Source organism: Desmodus rotundus, chromosome 3 (genome assembly GCF_022682495.2).
Source record: "Desmodus rotundus isolate HL8 chromosome 3, HLdesRot8A.1, whole genome shotgun sequence".
Lineage (NCBI taxonomy): Eukaryota > Metazoa > Chordata > Mammalia > Chiroptera > Phyllostomidae > Desmodus > Desmodus rotundus.
Window position 1 is genome coordinate 197,043,603 of NC_071389.1, and position 16,754 is coordinate 197,060,356.

Here is a 16,754-nt window from a genome sequence, read left to right on the forward strand (position 1 = left end):
GTCACCTGTGCCCGCTTCCTCATCTGCGAAGAGGTGGCTATGACGGCATCTGTGACTGGCACCACTTGTCCATTCAGATGGAACTGACGCCATACCTTGTCCTGGGAACTTTAATATTTGTGATAAAGTTCTAGTAAATACACACCCTCCCCACCGCCTTGCACCCCATCTGGGGCAGGAAGGCAGGGGGGGCTCTGTCTTGTACCAACACTCACGCACGCCTCCGTCCAGTGCAGACAGAAATGTGTTCCGTTCAGAAGTACAAGCAGCAGCTGGAGCCAGGGCTGCTGGGGTGGAGGACGGAGCCAGTCCCACCAGGAGCTGACCACTAGGGACAGTCCGCACAGACCCTGGCCCCATCAAGGTGGGCCTTGCAGCAGGCAGTGAGGCAGGCGTCCTGGGCTGGAGGAGGAGGGGCCTGGCACCCACCCAGCACCAGGGCCAGGGGTGCTCCCTCGGCCTGGGTGGAGGTCTCTGGGAGTTGCGGTCACGCCTCATGGGCTGTCTCTGGGAAGAAGATCTCACGACATCGCTGCACTGTGTCCTGAGGGGAGACCACGCTGTGGCCCACAGTCCGGGGGTCGGCATAAATCTCAAAGTCGTTCCCACCCTGCGCACAGAGAAGACAGAGAAGGTGGCGCCTGGACAAGGCTCCTGGGGTTGGGGACCAGCACCCACCCCGACACGGGGTGTCCTCCCACACTGGCTCCTGCAGAGCTGCCCCTCTGGATGTCCCTTCAGAACATTCAGAAAGCCGTCCTCTGCCCTTACCAGGTCTGCCCTGACTTGTTATGTGACATGGGGCAAGTGTCCAGCCAGCTCTGGGCCCCAGCCTTCCAATCTGTGTAATGGGCTAGTGAGTGCGGGCTGTCCTCTGGGAGTCCCCCAAGAGGTCTGTTCTGTCAGCCTGTGTCCTGGCCTTGACCTGGGGGATGACATGGAGTGGGAAGGACCTGGGCTGAGCCACACTCACGGGGCTGGTCTCGTTCCCGAAGAAATGGATGGTGTCGAAGCTGTCCTGGCCCAGGCTGTCCAGGCAGTAGCGTTTGTCCCAGCCCTCGGGGAAGACGTCAAAGCTGATCATGCCTCCTGCAGGGGCGGGGCGGACAAAGCCAGCAGAGGGATGGCTTGCAGGTGAGCCTGCGTGAGGCCCTTCGTTCTTTATTTCATTCAACCACCCTGAGTGCCTCCTGAGGCCCAGGTGCAGGGCATGGGACGGACTTGGGGTCCTTGTGACAGTTTTGATCCAGGTGAGTCAGTGGGGTGGCAGCGGGTAGTGGGGAGCTCTAGCCAACATGGTCAGGGGAGACCTTTCTGAGGAGGTGACCCTGAGCTGAGATGTAAGCCAGCACAGTGGTGGCTGGGGAACAAGTACAGTCCTCATGGGAGGTAGGGGTGTGGAGTGTGACAGGTCTGTTCTTCTGTAAGGGCCCCTCTGGCCACTGTGGGGATGGGTCGAAGGGGAGGAGGCAGTGAGAGGCCAGCCACAGCCTGGGCTGAGGCTGTTGGTAGGGGTCAGATTCCAGATGGATTCCGAACAGAGGGCTCCGGGACTTGCTAGCAGACTGGACTTGGGAAGGGGTGAGGGAGAAAACTCAAAGGAGATGCTTGTTTTTGCCTTGAGCAACTGGGTGAGGGGGTGCTGACTGGGTTTAGGTGCAGAGGAGTGGGAGGTGGTAACCCATAGGGTCCCTGGCTGTTTGGGCTGAACCTGCCCCTACTCTGCCTGGGGGAGGAGGTGGGGTTGGAGTGCAGCGAGGCTCCAGGGTGGGTGGACGTACCTCGGGAGAACCTCAGCCCTTTGCCGGCAAACTCAGTTTTCAGAGCTTCCACAAACTTCTCCCGGATCCTCTCCTTCTGCAGGAGGGAAGAAAGCAGACCAGGGCTGAGCGCCTCTGTGAGCCAGGCCTTGTGCTGGGCACACAGCTGTGAACTCACTAAGTCGCCCAGGTGGATACATGACCCCCTCTTGACCTATGGGAGACCGACTCAGAGAGGGCCTGTACGTGTTCAAGGTCACCCAGCCTCAGTGGCAGAGCCAGGGCCTGAACCCAGGTCTGTGACTGAACTCAGTGCTACATCTCACCACTGGGGACACAGGGGAGTACTCTGAAGGACACTCTAGAATAGAGGCTAAAGGAGGAAGGTTGAAGGGAAAGGGCAGTCTGAGCCCCAAGTCACAAAGCCCACCTCAGGGCGGGGCTCTGCCCAGTTCAACAAAGTGAACCATGGCTGACAGCAGAGGGGAGTGTAAGGAGCAGAGAGCACGTGAAGGCCTGTGAATAAGTGGCAGTGGGCGCTCAGAGAGAGGTCAGCAGGATGCCGGGCACGAACACAGCACCAATGTTCATTTGCTGAGCGCCCCTGGGTGCAGTGAACTGGCCTGGGCTGGGGGAGCCAGCAGTGCCCAGGAAGCCCCAGCCCCCAGCCCTGGGGCAGCACATGTACAAATGTGCAGTCAGGGGACTTGCACTCACCAGCCAGAGGTTCCCCAGCCCAGCCCTGCTGGGACCACAGAAGGGGACCGCCATGCTGAGGCTGGAGGGGCGGCTGTGCTAATGGGAGCCAGCACCACAGGAGCGGTCAGCTCCCTCAGCCCAGGCTCTCTGTGGCTGAGGGATGGAGGTGGGCTGTCCCCACGGGACCCAAGCAGCTCGGCAGGATGATCAGCCCACGGGTAGCCTGGAGGCCTGGTTTGGAGAGTTAGGACACATCCTGGGGGACCAAAAGCCACCAGGGATTTCAGAGCACAGGAGTGGAGTGCCTCATACTGTGCTTTCGGCAGTCAAAGCCTTGGGTGGCACGAAAGCAGAAAGGGAGGCAGGTGATGGCCAGCGGTTTGGAGCCTAGAAGTGGTCCAGGGAGCACATGAGCTGTAAGGCCTGCTATGACCCAGGTTCCAGGGGTAGCTACTGTGCTTCTTGACTGTGTGACCACGGGCAAGTCACCTAACGGGTATGAATGAATGTTCCCAAACGGTTCCAGGGGCTGTACCTCTGTCTCTGGAGAACCAGCCCCATGTGTCAAGTCTAGCCTCAGCAGGGACTAGCACTCTGGCCTCAGTGTGACCTCTGGCCTCAGTAACCTCGTCCAAGGGAGGGGACTACTTGTCCTTGGGGTCCGAGGTACCGAAGGAGAGCAGAGCATTTATTTGCATCGGATCTGCCCGGTGCAGGGCACGCAGGAGGCCCAGCGTCCCATGTCCTGCTGCAGCACCAGGAGCAGGTAAACAAGAGCCAGAGAGATGAGAGGAGACCCTCCTCGGGGTTGTGGGGAGAGTGAGTGTTGCCAGACCTCCATCCTGCCCAGTCCTCGTTACACCCTACAAGGAGGGAACTGTGATCACCCCCACTTTAAAGATGAGAAAACATGCCCTAGCTGGTGTTGGTTGAGCGTCAACCTGTGAACCGAAAGGTCGCTGGTCTGATTCCCGGTCAGGGCACATGCCTGGGTTTTGGGCCAGGTCCTGGGTTGGGGGCATGCAAAGCAACCGATAGATGTTTCTCTTTCTCCCTCCCATCCCCTCTCTCTGAAAAATAAAATCTTAAAAAAAAAAAAGAAAAAGATGAGAAAACAGAGGCACACAGTAGTGAAGTCACTTTTCCAGGTGACTGACTCATCAAGTAGAAAGTGGAGCTGGGACTGGAACCTGCGTGGCCGAAGAAGGGGTCATGTGTGTGGGAGGGGCTGTCTGCCAATGGTCAATCTTAACTACTCCAACAGGAAAGTCTCCCTGCCCGTGGGGCATTGTCTACCCCAAGTCTCTGGACAGAGAGTTGGGGTGGGGTTCACTGAACTGGGAGGTCTCACTGAGAGTCCCACCCACCCTCAGGGAAACTTGTCTCAAGTTCAAATCTTTGCTCTGCAACCAATTCCCTATGTGACCCTGAATAAGTCACTTGCCCTCTCTGGACCTCAGTTTCCTCATTCATAAAATGGGGATAATACCACCTATTTCATTCGTGTTTCTTGAGCCCTTGCTATGTGCCAGGCATGTGCTGGGCACAGGGGATTCGGCAGTGAACAGCACAGAAATCCTGGCCCTGAAGGAGCGTACAGCTTTGGTGGGGGCCAGACAACAGCCAAGGTTTAAAAAGCAGGTGATCCAGTGTTGAGAGGGTGGTGAGGGCTGCTTGGGAAGAAATCAAACAGAGGACTTGGAGGTGCAAGGGGACGCAATGTTAAATGTCATGCTCGGGAAAGGCCCCACTGAGCAGGTGACATCTGAGCAGACGTGAGGGACGTGAAAGGACGAGCTGTGTCTGAGGGCACAGCCCTGGAGCAGGAGACTGCCTGCTGACTTACAGTCAGCAAAGGGGGCGTGGCCAGGGTAGAGGGCAGAAGGGGGACGGCAGACTTCAGGTCAGAGAGAGGACAGGGACAGGCCAGCGTGAAAAGGCTCGGATGGATGGGCTGGCTCCATCCCTGGAAGGAAGAGGGGGTGAGGATGACAAGCAAAATGCAAGTCAAGATTTAGCGGGGGAGGCACACAAAGGACCTTGGTAAGTCCTACGCACAGGTGCAGACAGAAGGCCGAACAGGTGGGCCTGAGCCAGGCAGACCCTCAGGACACGATGGGAGGACACTGGGACATTGTCCGGTTGGTAAGGGGGGCTAGGGAGGACTGTGAACAGAGAGGAGACAGGACAAATGTGCTTTACGAGGTTCTCAATGGCACTGCTGGAGAGCAGACTCGTTTTATGGTGTGTGGGGAGCAGGGCGCCAGGGGAGACACAGGTGAGCAGATCTGAGACCAACTCCAGAGGCTGAATCAACAGGAATGCTCGCTGGACCCTGTGTGGCTGGGAAGGTGTGGAGGATGCCCGAGGTGTGAGTTTATGTAAGTAGGTGGCTGGTGGTGTGGGTCATCAGAGGAGGCAGGCCAGCAGTGTGGGAAGGACGCACATGTGCCTACAGCCAGGGCACTCGGTAGGTGTCCAAAAGGGTATCGGTTCTATCAGAACACCCCACTCCCAACCCATTTCACTGGTGAGAAAATAGAGGCTCAGAGAGGTTGAGTAACTGAGGTCCTACAGCCTAAGGCGGCACCTTGTCCAGTTCAGAGAACTCGATTCGCTCCTCCAGGGTGCAGCTCCGGCCGATGGGCGAGATGTTCAGCATGCCATTCCGAAACTCAATGAAAGTTCCACTGGTGGTGATGGGGGTGGGAGGGAGGGTGGGAATCAGAGAGAAGGAGACAAAGGCCCTGAATTCAATCCAGCCCCATCTGGACTGCACAGGGGACAAGAATCCACCCGTCAGTAAGTCAGGGCTGGAGCACCTGCAGGTCCCACCAGAAACCCGCCCTTTCCTCCTCAGGCCCAGAACTGGGGAGGTGGGGCTGGACACAGGCTGGGCAGGGTCTCACCGCTTCTTGGGCAGTCTGAGCAGGGCCATGTAGCGGAGGCAGAAGTTGATCAAGTCCTGCAGCAGTTCCTCCCCAAGGTGGTTCTGGATGGTCTGGGCAAGGAACACAGGGGCAGGATTGAGTGGGGCAGGCATGGTGCCCCTCCCCACACCCAGGTCAGAGGGCTCCATGGACTGCCTCATTCACTATGGAAAAGTGTCCTTGGGCTTAGGGCGGCACTGACCTGCTTGGAGAGCAGTCGTCCATGCTTATACTGCACTGTCCCGTTCTCGGCAAACACATAATCAAACTTCTCAATGACTTCAGGGACATGCAGAGGCCAGGGGAGAAAGAGAAAGCATGAGACCAGGTGTCCAGAGCCAAGGAGACGAGAAGGGACTGGAATGCGCAGGAGTGGGGAGGCAACAGGGAACACAGCCGGAGGCTGTTGCACGGTCCAGGTGGGAGGCGATCAGTGGTGGGGCCGTGGAGATGGACACATGGGCACATAGGGAGATATTTTTGGACTTGCTGATGAAGAAGGAGGTGGGGGAAAGGGAAACTCAAGGAGGTTTCTGGTTTGAGGAGCTGGAGTATCTGCCTGAGCTAAGATCAGGAACTTGGCTGAGAACAGGGGTTCTGGGTCCAAACACTTCCTGGGTGACTTCAGAATCCTCCTCTATAAAATGGATAATCATGTACACCCTGAAGCACAGTTGTGAGAATTAAATGAAAGGAAGTTAACACATGGTCATTTTCAAGAAATGGTAGCCATTATTGGTTATGCCCATTTTAAAGGTGAGGAAATTGAGATTCAGCAGAGAGAACTAAGAATGTAAACTACGTAAGGGCAGGGTTCTGCTTTTGTTCCCTGCTGTTTCTTCAAGAAACAATGTCTGGCTCTGGCTGGTGTGGCTTAGTGGGTTGATCCCACGACTGCAAACCAAAAGGTCACAGGTTCGATTCCCAGTCAGGACACATGCCTGGGTTGCAGGCCAGGCCCCCAGTTGGGGGCGTGCAAGAGACAACCGATCAACATCTCTCACACCAATGTTTCTCTCCCTCTCTTCCTCCCTTCTCCTCTCTCTAAGGTGCTCACTAAGTGGTTGCTGAAACAGTGAGGGAAACATCTGGCTGTTTCCTCTACTTCCTTTGCCCCACAGAAGCAGGGCTAGGTCTCTGAAGGCACATTGATCCAGGGATCTCCCCAACTCCCCACTCCCGCCCCCAATTCAACTGTGGAGCTGGCTCTGGCCAGCTCCTCCTACCTTCATCCCCCTCTCCCAGCTGCTCAGCAATCTTAGAGTAGTCAGAGCCGCCCACCACACCGATCTGTACCCTACTTCGCAGCTTCTGCAGGAAGGCAGCCACCTCAGGGTCAATCTTCTGCAGCGGGGCAGAGAAGTAAAGGATGCTGGCTGTCAGCACGTCTGGGGCCTCCACTCAGCCCTCCCTCAGTGCTCAAAATCCAGGGAGCGCATGTTCCACCTGGATCTGAGGCAGTTCAAGGTTTAGGACACAGATCATAAAAAATCAGATGCACTTGGGCCCTGGCTGGTGTGGCTCAGTGGATTGAACACTGACCTGCAAACCAAAGGATCACTGGTTTGAGTCCCAGTCAGAGCACATACCTGGGTTGCAGACCAGGTCCAGAGTAGGGGGCGTGTGAGAGGCAACCACATGTTGATGTTTCTCTCTCTCTCCCTCCCTTCCCCTCTTTCTAAAAGTAAATAAATAAAATCTTTAAATGTCCCTCAATAGCAGGATGACCTTGAGCAAATGGCTTTGCCTTTCTTTGCCTTCTTTGTCCAATCTATAAAATGGGGATCACAGTAGCAACACCTGCAGGGGGTCCCTGCTAGGAAGTGCTTAGAAATGACCAATTAACTGGTGACCGATTACATGAAAAGATTCCCCACCCAGGAAGTGTAAACTAACATGGAGTTATAATCCATGTTTTCAAACATTCAGATATTCAAAGCTGACAATATCAAGAGTGGACCACGATATGGGGGGGTGGGGGCACTCTCAAGTGCTGCTGGCGAGAGTGCAAACTGGCCGTTCTGGAGGGTAATTTGGCAAAGTCCACTAAAACTTAAAATGCACGTGTCCTGTCACCCAGCATTTCCACTCCTCGTGCCCATGTGGAGACAGAGGTTCACAGGGGTTTATAGTAGCGGAAAACTTCAAACGGCTTCCATGCTCATTAATCAGAAAACGGCACATACCCGCTCTGACATATTATACTGTGGTTACACAGAATAAGTTGGGCCTGTACTTCCAACACGGGAGAGTCCTCAGACATGCTAATTGTCAAAAACAAGTTGCAGGAAGACACACACAGTATGATGTACGATACCACTTATTTTTTTAAAAGCCTCATAAAACAATGCTTAATGTTTCCTCTGGGCAAACAGAGATCCAGATAAAAGTCTGGAAGGAAGCCACACAACAGGCAACCAGGTTACCCTGGGGAGGGGATTGGACCCTGACACAGTAAGAGGACAATTAGCCTTCTCTGTTGTTTTCATTGATTACAACAGAATGCATTTTTAATGATACAAGTATTTATAAATTATACTTGCATCATTTAAAAATTAACTTTTGCCCTGACTGGTGTGGCTCAGTGGGTTGAGCATCATCCCAAAAACCCAAGGGTTGCAGGTTTGATTCCTGGTCATAGCACATGCCTGGGTTGCGGTCCCCAGCTGTGGGCATTCAAGAGGCAACTAATTGATGTTTCTCTTGCACAGCGATGTTTCTCTCCCTCTCTTTCTCCGCCCCTTCCCCTCTTTCTAAATAAAATCTTAAAAAAATTAACTTTCAGAAAGTAGTAAGGACAGGGCCTGGCAATAACATTGGTGGGCAGCATTAACAACACTGTTCTCGTACAGGCTGTTGGGTCAGAGAAGCAGAGTCAGAGGAAAGGGGCTGTTCTTAGACCCTGCAACTCTCCGTTCACTGTCTGCTCTCTCCCATCCCAGAGGACTGGGGAGCTGCCGGAGGGCAGGAAGGCCTGATTCCTCCATGTGCCCCTAGGGCCCAATCCAGAGCACTCCCACAGGGAAGAGGATGGGGCATGCAGGACCTAAGAGTGGAGGCCAAGACCTGTGTTTCCATCAGACTCTGCCCTGTAACCCAGCCCTACTGGCTCCCCATTCTAGATCCTTCAGTTGGTCCATGTGGCCCCAGACTGGAGGCTGGAGTACACTCAGGGCAGGCAAGAAAGAGGCCTGTTTATCCAAGCATCCAGCCAGTGAGGAGGGGTCTGGTGGCTCATCCAGGGCGAATCCAAAGGGAGAAAAACAGGGTGTGCAGCAGAGGTTGGAGGATCCACGGGGTGGGATGTCTTTAGAACTGCACTCCCAGCTAACCAGTACCACAATATCCCCATTGTGACCAGGTTAGGCCTGAGAACTCTCACCTCCAGGTGGGCAGAGCCCACAGTCAACCCAAAAGGTATAGTAAGCTCTCCCTCCTTCCCTCCACGGCTGGGGTGGGAAGTGGGAGAGGGGCTTGAGGAAGTAAACCCAGGCCCAGGCTTGCAAAGGGCAGATGGGATGGTTCTGAAATCCCCTTACCCCCACCAGATGGCGACCCTGACACTTGGGTTGGCTCCAAGCCCCATCTGAAACCCAGGTTCAGACGCCAGCTTCCGGCTACCGGTGCATCCTAGGACTGAACTGCGGTGAGCCCCAGCTGGGGATACGGGGGTCTCCGGGAGGCAAACGTTGGCATAGGGAAGCCTGGCAGAGGGTTAGGGAGGGAAGCTAGGCCCTCCCTCGCAGCCTCCTCCTTCCAGAATCGACACAGCCCGGACGCTCGTGGGTTGTGACGTGTGCGCCCGGGTGTCCGTCATTCCTAGCGGCTGTCAAGGGTGTCAGGGACCGAGTACGGCTGCATCCCACACTCGGCCTCTGAGGTCGGGGTCACGCCGCTGCAGGCCCCACATTCGGCCTCCGGGTATCTGCGTGACAGTCCTGATCCGAGCTTCCGAAGGTCGGGGCCCTACCTGGCGAGCCGGCGTGAGGGTTCCGTCCACGTCAAATAGACAGAGCACTCTCTCCTTCCTGCGGGCGCCCTCAGTGGTCACAGCCATGGCTGCAGCTCCGCGCTCCCGGCAGAGTCGAGGGCTGTGGTCGCCCCGGCTGTGCCGCAGGCGGGCTAGATAGGGCGGGGCTGGGAGGGGCGGGGCCCGCAGTCAGTCGGGGTAGCGCCAAACTCGAAAGGGGCGTTCCAGGGAGTGGTCTCGGCGGGAGGTGGAGGCCCGGACGGGGGGTATGGGCGCGGCCTGAGCCAACCGGTATGGCTGATTTTGGTTGCACAAGGCAGAGATGGGACGTGAAATGGGGCGGGGCAGAGCCCGGCACAGTCGGACTGTTCCAACCCACACGGAGGCGGGGCCTGGGCCCGGAGAGGAGTGAGGGATAGAACCCGGAAGAGAGGGGTTGTGCCAGAGCGGGGCGGTAGATGGATGATTTGGATTGCTTCTGGCGGTGGAGGGGCTGGACGGGGGCGGGGCCTTGAGGCCGCAGTGCTGGGCCGCGCGGGGCGGGGCGAAGGCGGGATTGTCTCAATTCCCTGCGCCCGCCTTAAATCACTCTATGACTCCCCCCTGGCTGCTAATGCCTTTGCCCTAAAAATCTTAACATTGAAATCTGATGGCCTTTGCTCAGGCTCCGGACTTTGCCAGATGGCCTTACCCTCTCTTCTCCTGCTGTCATTCTGTCTACTCCATAAGGCTCAGCGCACGGCCCACCTCCTTCAAGAAGCCTTCCTGGATCTCTCTTTCACAACTATTTAATCATCGCGTTGACCCTGGGGTCAGTTCTAGGTTGTCTTCCCAGCTCCACTACTATGTGACTTAGAGCAAGTAATTTCACTTCTCTGAAGCTTTGTTCGTCTATCTGAAGAATGGGAAGAACACCTACATTGTAGGGTTGCTTTGCACATTTTACACAAAAGAAATATTTGTGTAAAAGAGCCCGCAGAACACCTGGCACACAGCAGGCTCACACCAAAGGAGAATTTGTATAGATGTGCTTGATACTGTTACAGATTAAACAGCCATGGCCTGTCAAAATCTAAAAAGTTTGCAAACCTTTTGCGCCAGCAGTTCAACTTCTAGAAAATAAGAAAAGGAAAAAAAGGGGGGGATTAATTCAATTAACTATGATTCATCTATAAGATGAAGTCAGAAAAATCCGTGTTGTAGAATATTTATTTTTAAGATTTTATTTATTTATTTTTAGAGAGGGGAAAGGAGGGAAAGAGGGAAACATCAATGTGTGGCTGGGTCTCGAGCTCCCCCTACCGGGGACCTGGCCCGGAATCCAGGCATGTGCCCTGGCTGGGAATCAAACCGGCGACCCTTTGCTTCACAGGCCAGTGCTCAATCCACTGAGCCACACCATCCAGGGCTGTGTTGTAGAATATTTAATATGGAAAAATTATGACCTCATTTTTGTAGTAGAAAAGTAGCAGGCTATCTCTGGGTGTTAGTATCATCATGAAATTCAAGGATATTTCCCCCCTTGGAAATGTGTTGACTGCAGCTTCCTCTTCTCCAGGGCTTTCTGTTTCTCCCTTCTCACACACTCCAGAGCCAAAGGCCTGCCTCCACATCCCTCTGTCCTCCCAGGGGTTGCCCTTCAGCTTGAGGCTGTGCCTGGGAAGGGATTTTTGCCGCACTTGCCTTCCTTGCCCTGATTCCAGTGATCAACTAAGGCAGTTTGGTCATGTAGAGACACACTCCTCCACACGCCTGTGAGTGACACCATGTGCACCATGTTTTTGATGGGCTGCTTGCTTTTCTGTTTTGGTAGCTGCCCTGAGGAGACCACTGGTGTCGGAGTCCAGGAAACTGCAGTTTGATCCCTTCTAACAATAGGGGTTGAACAGATTACCTTCCCTCACTGGGCCTGTTTCTTCCTCTGTATAATGGGGACATAATTCCCACCTGTTAGGACTATAGAAAGTGAGATAGTAAAAACTGGTATTTGTTGATCCCTGATCATGTGCCAGTCATCATACTTGACCACACATCTTCATTTACTCTCACAGCAGCTCTGGAAGGTATTATTGTCTCCACTTGATGAAGGAAAAGGAAAGGGATGTGCCCAAGGCCACACAGAGCACCTAGCAGGCTGACAGGGCTAAGACCAGGCCTCAGGAACAAAATTTAAGCAGGCACAAAAAAGCTCAGTAATCAAGATAGTGTTTTAACGTAATGTGCTTTTTTTTGTCTTTGTTTTCTTTTTAGATTTTGTTTATTTATTTTAGAGAGGGGAAGGGAGGGAAGAAGAGAAACATCAATAAGTGGTTGCCTCTCACATGCCCCCCTACTGGGGACCTGGCCCGCAACCCAGGCATGTGCCCCAGACTGGAAATTGAACCTGTGACCCTTTGGTTCGCAGGGCGGCACTTAATCCACTGAGCCACACCAGCCAGGGTTAATGTAATGTTTTGTTTTGTTTTGTTTTTAAAGATTTTTATTTATTTATTGAGAGAGGGAAAGGAGGGAGAAGGAGAGGGAAAGAAACATCCATGTGTGGTTGCCTCTCGCATGCCCCCTGCTGGGAACACCTGGCCGGCAACCCAGACATGTGCCCCGACAGGGAACAGAACCCTTGACCCTTCGGTTCGCAGGCTGGCACCCAGTCCACTGAGCCACACCAGCCAGGGAATGTAATGTTTTTGAAAAATAAAATGCAAGAAAACTGGTGATGGGCATTGACCTATGTGGCTTAGCAGGCTGAGAGTCCTGCAAAGCAAAAGTGGAACCAGAAAAGCCGCTTCCTGTCACTACCAAAACCAATAAGCAGAGACAGGGATCTAATCTTTATGGGCGATCTGAGAAGACAGCAGGTTATGTACCCTAACAGACTGTCTTACATTCCATTTTAAACCGACCCTTTTTTAAAGAAGAAGAAAAGCGTAGGTAAGAGGTTTGGAATTCAGGGAGAAATTTAATCAGATAAAAAGCTGCGTCATTCTTTCATCTATGTCCTGGGCGGTGGTCAGGAGGTGGTAGTACTTGCCTTGCAATACAATGGCTCAGATACCATCTTGACCTCTTGCAGTCCTCCTGAGGCACAAAGGTGGAACTGTTTATGGTCTCACAGAGTCAAGGCAGGTCATACCTTCAGTTTCTGGAACAATTGTTTTTTACATGCATGGATTACTAAGCTTATTGACTATTACCTAGAACTAAAATTTTCCATTCCTCGAGTTCCCCCATCAAAAGCTCGCCAGTTTCATTCCTGGTCAGAGTACATGCCCAGGTTGCAGTTTTGGTCCCTGTGAGGCACGTAGGAGAAACAACCAGTTGATCGATGTTTCTCTCTCACATCAATGTTTCTCCCTCTGTTTCTCCTTCCCCTCCCCTGTCTCTAAAAATAAATAAATAAATAAAATCTTTAAAAAAATGTGTGATATACAAAATATCAAAAAAATTTAAAAGACAGGCCCCCGCTGGTATGGCTCAGTGGATTGAGTGCCGACCTTCGAACCAAAGGATCTCTGGTTCAATTCCCAGTCAGGGCACATGCCTGGATTGTGAGCCAGGTCCCCGGTAGGGGGCACACAAGAGGCAACCACACATTAATGTTTCTCTCCCTCTTTCTCCCTTCCTTCCCCTCTCTCTAAAAATAAATAAATAAAAATTTTAAAAAATATTCTGTAACCATAAAACAAATTTAAAACACAGAATCAATAATCATGCTGAGAAGCCGTACTGAAGTCAGAGACAAAAGGAAAAATCTTTTTTTCCAGGCCCTGAAGCAAAATTCGGTTCATTGGTGAGACAAATGTATTGTGCCAGACATTGTTGTGAGTCCAGAGAACACTATAGGAAAACAAGAAGCTTTTGTTTTCTGTTGGATGCAGACAGAAAGCAGAAGCATCTCCACAGGAGAGAAGACAACTCTTTCCCTTGTACTTCCTGCTCCAGTGAGATCTTGGTCTTTAAGACTCCAGCCACTGGCAGCTCTAAAACCCCTTCCCAGGGCTCACCTGTGGGTGGAGCTATAACTGGCCAGATTAGTCTCTAACATCTCACAGCTGACACCTATTCTATTGCTTACGAATTCCTAAGGAGGTGGTTAAATGCAAATGCCTGGGCTCCACCCGGTACTGGAATCCGGAAGCTGTAGGATGGGGCCCATAGGGCAGGACAAGTGTTTGTCTCCCATGGATTGTGTCCACCTTTTCAGAGAAGAGCAACGATAAGCTCCCAATAATAGCACACCTATGCTTTAGACCTGTAGTGACCCAGTTTCTTCACAAATACCTTTCATGGTCTCTCCCTAATGTCTCACTACAACCAATTTCAGTGAGGTGGATGGACACTGAAACCGAGAGAGGGGAGTGAACTGTCCTGAGACACAGACCCAGGAAAATCAGATGGGGTGGCTCTTATGGCCACCAGTATGTCCCTTTAAGAGGGAGACTCATCCCTAGCAACCGGTGTTCAGATGTGGCCCAGGGGAGGCCCCAGGGAAAGCGAGGAGCAGGACCAAGGAAACTGGGACTGAGATGCCTGGCCAGAAGTGTGTTTCCAGAGCACCAAAGGAAGCCAGGCTTGAAGGCAGGGGGCCCAAGACCCCATCTGGGCAGGATCCTGCTCAGGAAGGAAGACTGGGCTCCTCTGGGCCAGGCAGTTGGCTAAGGTTTGAAGGTTAGTGACTTCCATGTTTGCTTTGGGTGAGTACAGAGCTCACACTTTGGGCGTTTCATTTACTTTCGCTAGAATCCTCTGAGGTGAGTACCCTTATACTTAATTTCCAGATATAGTTACTGACACCAGAGAGGTGAAGTGGCTTTCCCAGGTCACACTGAACAGTCAGGATTCACACTCAGTTCCAGTCCCCTAAGCCCATGCTTTTCCTTGGCCCCTTGGTGGAAGGCCTAGTGTCAGCTGTTACTGAATGAATATAGGGGTGTTGACCCTCTTTTCCTCTAGCTCAAGTATGACCTTCTGAAGGTGGGTCGTCCCAGCCCTATGCAGTTAGACTGATAATTCCTGGGGCTGCCCCTCCCAGCCAGATGACCTTGGGCAGGTCCCTCCCACCCTCTGAGCCTGCTCCTCATTGCTAAATGGGCCCGCCACTATGGCTTGTCTAGGCTGTTAGGAAGATGAGGGTGCAGGGGAGATGTGCTTAGACTGGTCACTAGAGGCTCTGCAGAGAGCAGGTCAGGGCTGTTGCTGGTTTTAGTTCCATCTTGGTGCTGAGCAGTGGGTGGTTGGGGAGACTGTGGGTGTTGGCTGTTTTTCCTTCATTTTCCAAAATGCCTGCAGAGCTTACATTGTTTTTACAATAAACAAGTGTGTTACATTTCAACAAGCTTCAGTGTGCCTGTTTAGAGGTGGTTTGGGGAGTGGTGGAAACTGTTGCTTGGCACAGGCCCCCTTGGGGCTCCCTTGGGGCTCCCTTGGGATTCGCTCAGCCAAAGCCAGTGGAGACAGAAATAGTCCCAGCACCGCCCCACCTGGGGGTGAAGAGCAGGAACAGCAGCCTTTTGACACCTGGGGTTAGTGATGTCTGTCTCAGACCTGAGTCTCAAGGACTGTGAGGCCTTGGGCAAGTCACTCCTCACCTCTCATACCCAGGGCAGGGAGTCCCTTTAAGAGGGACCTTAGAGACTATCTGATCCATAGTTTTCATTCTACAGAAGAATAAATTGAGGCCCAGTGAAGGGAAAGCCTTAATCAAGGTATCTGAGGTAGAGGCTCAATCCAGGCCCATCAAAATGCAGGTCCTGGATTTTTTATGACCCACCCCTCCCCCTCAATGTGGGCCTACGAGGACTGAACTGGAGGACAGATTCACTCCAAGACGGCAGCTCTGCGCCAGGTCCTGTGCTGGGTGCTCAGGGGATCACAGCCAGGCTCTGCCCCAGCTGGCGGAAGTGTTTGGGGAGGCACCGGCAGGAGGAAAGGAGCAACTGTGGGTGGGTAGAGGTCAGGAAGGCTTTGCAGAGGAAGTGCTGGTGCTGGGCCTTTACCACCAGGTAAAGGGTTGCTCTGAGGATAGGCGGTGCGGGTGGGAGTGAGGGTGGGGTGGTTTGGGAAGGGTAGGAATCCTGCTCCAGCCAATAGTAAATTGAAGCCAGATATGGAAACCACCTGCAGTGATAGGAGCCTGCTCTTAGAGCAGGGTGTGGGGATTGGACAAGTCCGGGGACAAGTTCGAGAAGGGCCTCGACAAATGTGTTGCCCCAAGGGCTCTTTGGGGGCCAGCGAAGTGTAGAAGTGTGTGGGGAGCACAGCATGCTCATGTGACCTGCAGTACCCGAGGCCCCCCGAGTTTGGGGGTGAGCTGGGCCGTGTGGGTTCCATAGCGCCATCTGGTGTTCATCTCTCTCACTGCAGCGTGATGTTGCTGGGGAAACAGTGGGTGGGAGATCTCTGCAAGGAACTTCAGGTTCCTGGTCAACCTTGTAGACCAGGGGTTCAGTCCCCTTCCAAAGCAACCAGGCTCCGTGGCCAAGGGTTCACGATCAGGAATACACCAGACCCCTACTGGGTTCTTTGCCTGCCCTCGGGCCAGAGCCCCAGTGTGAGTGAGCCTGAGGACGCAGAGGTCTCACAGTGCAACCTGCCAGCCTGGGCAGTCGCCTTCCTACTTATTACACCATCTCACCATCCTCTGCCGTCCTGCTTCCATGCACACATCTGTGATGAGCAGCCCACTCTTACCTTGCTGGAGCCTCACTACATGTTGCGAGGACAAAGCCAGGTACCACACAGCTCGTCTACTGTGTGTGACTTCAAATCCACAGGAACTTCTGTAAAGATGTTCACAAGATTCTCTCTTTCAGGATGATGGAATTTTAGGTGACTTTCCCTCTCACCTCTGTGCTGTTATTGGTTGCTTATATTTTCTAAATAAATATATAAAATCTTTATACTTATATAACCAAAAACTTACTTTCATTTTGGAAAAAACAAATTAGGAAATCTAAGCACACTCCAAATCAGAGTTGCAGTAGCCCAGCAAAAGCTCATGGAAGCAGGGCAGTGGCTGGCAGTGGCTCTGTAGTCCCTGTAGCTTTTTTTTTTTAAGATTACATATATTTTTAGAGGGAAAGGGAGAAAGAGAGCGAGAGAAACATCGATGTGCGAGAGAAACACCAATCAGTTGCCCCACACACATCCCCAACTGCGGACCTGGCCTGTAACCCAGGCATGCGCCCCTACCAGGAACCGAACCAGGGACCCTTTGGTTTGGGGGACGATGCCCAACCCACTGAGCCACACCAGTCAGGGCTCCCTGTAGCTCTTGCTTTCACATGTTTCTGTTGTCTTCTGTTCCTCCCAGGGGGCAGGAACCAAACTAATTTCCAAGGCTTCTTCACAGCTCCAGGCACATAGCAACACACAGTACACCTCACCTGCGGCCTGACA

At 53.1% G+C, this 16,754-nt stretch overlaps 2 protein-coding genes across 7 annotated transcripts in view; one reads left to right on the top strand and one right to left on the bottom strand.

Annotated features, from left to right (window-relative positions):
• Positions 1 to 94: 94 nt before the first annotated feature.
• Positions 95 to 9,545, bottom strand: PMM1 (phosphomannomutase 1). Of its 3 annotated transcripts, none has more exons than XM_053919629.2 (8): positions 9,360 to 9,545; positions 6,616 to 6,733; positions 5,592 to 5,668; positions 5,369 to 5,460; positions 5,050 to 5,227; positions 1,782 to 1,857; positions 974 to 1,089; positions 95 to 544 (listed from the first exon to the last, which is right to left on the bottom strand). In XM_053919629.2, the coding sequence occupies exons 1-8, from the start codon at positions 9,444 to 9,446 to the stop codon at positions 488 to 490; spliced, it is 801 nt and encodes a 266-aa protein (XP_053775604.1). In that variant the 5' UTR covers positions 9,447 to 9,545; the 3' UTR covers positions 95 to 487. The 3 variants fall into 3 exon arrangements, with proteins under 3 accessions (XP_053775604.1, XP_053775605.1, XP_053775603.1); XM_053919630.2 differs by having other exon boundaries at positions 95 to 610; positions 5,050 to 5,149; positions 9,360 to 9,533; XM_053919628.2 differs by having other exon boundaries at positions 95 to 610; positions 9,360 to 9,528.
• Positions 9,546 to 13,867: 4,322 nt separating this feature from the next.
• XRCC6 (X-ray repair cross complementing 6) overlaps positions 13,868 to 16,754 on the top strand; it is a 61,423-nt gene continuing 58,536 nt past the window's right edge. The window contains exon 1 of one of the 4 annotated variants that reach the window (XM_053919626.1): positions 13,868 to 14,024. In XM_053919626.1, coding sequence (XP_053775601.1) covers positions 13,883 to 14,024 — 142 coding nt within the window. In that variant the 5' untranslated portion in view covers positions 13,868 to 13,882. The remainder of the gene's footprint in view (positions 14,025 to 16,754) is intronic. The other 3 variants (XM_045186795.2, XM_045186798.3, XM_053919625.2) reach the window with 3 other exon arrangements.

What these genes read in the sequence shown, in the direction of transcription:
- PMM1 (XM_053919628.2), bottom strand. Translation starts at nt 9,446, where the DNA reads ATGGCTGTGACCACTGAGGGCGCCCGCAGGAAGGAGAGAGTGCTCTGT. An exon ending in CCCTCACGCCGGCTCGCCAG is followed by an intron (nt 6,734 to 9,359) that starts GTAGGGCCCCGA and finishes GCCCCGCTGCAG; the next exon opens with AAGATTGACCCTGAGGTGGC. An exon ending in TCGGGAACGAGACCAGCCCC is followed by an intron (nt 611 to 973) that starts GTGAGTGTGGCT and finishes CTCTGTGCGCAG; the next exon opens with GGTGGGAACGACTTTGAGAT.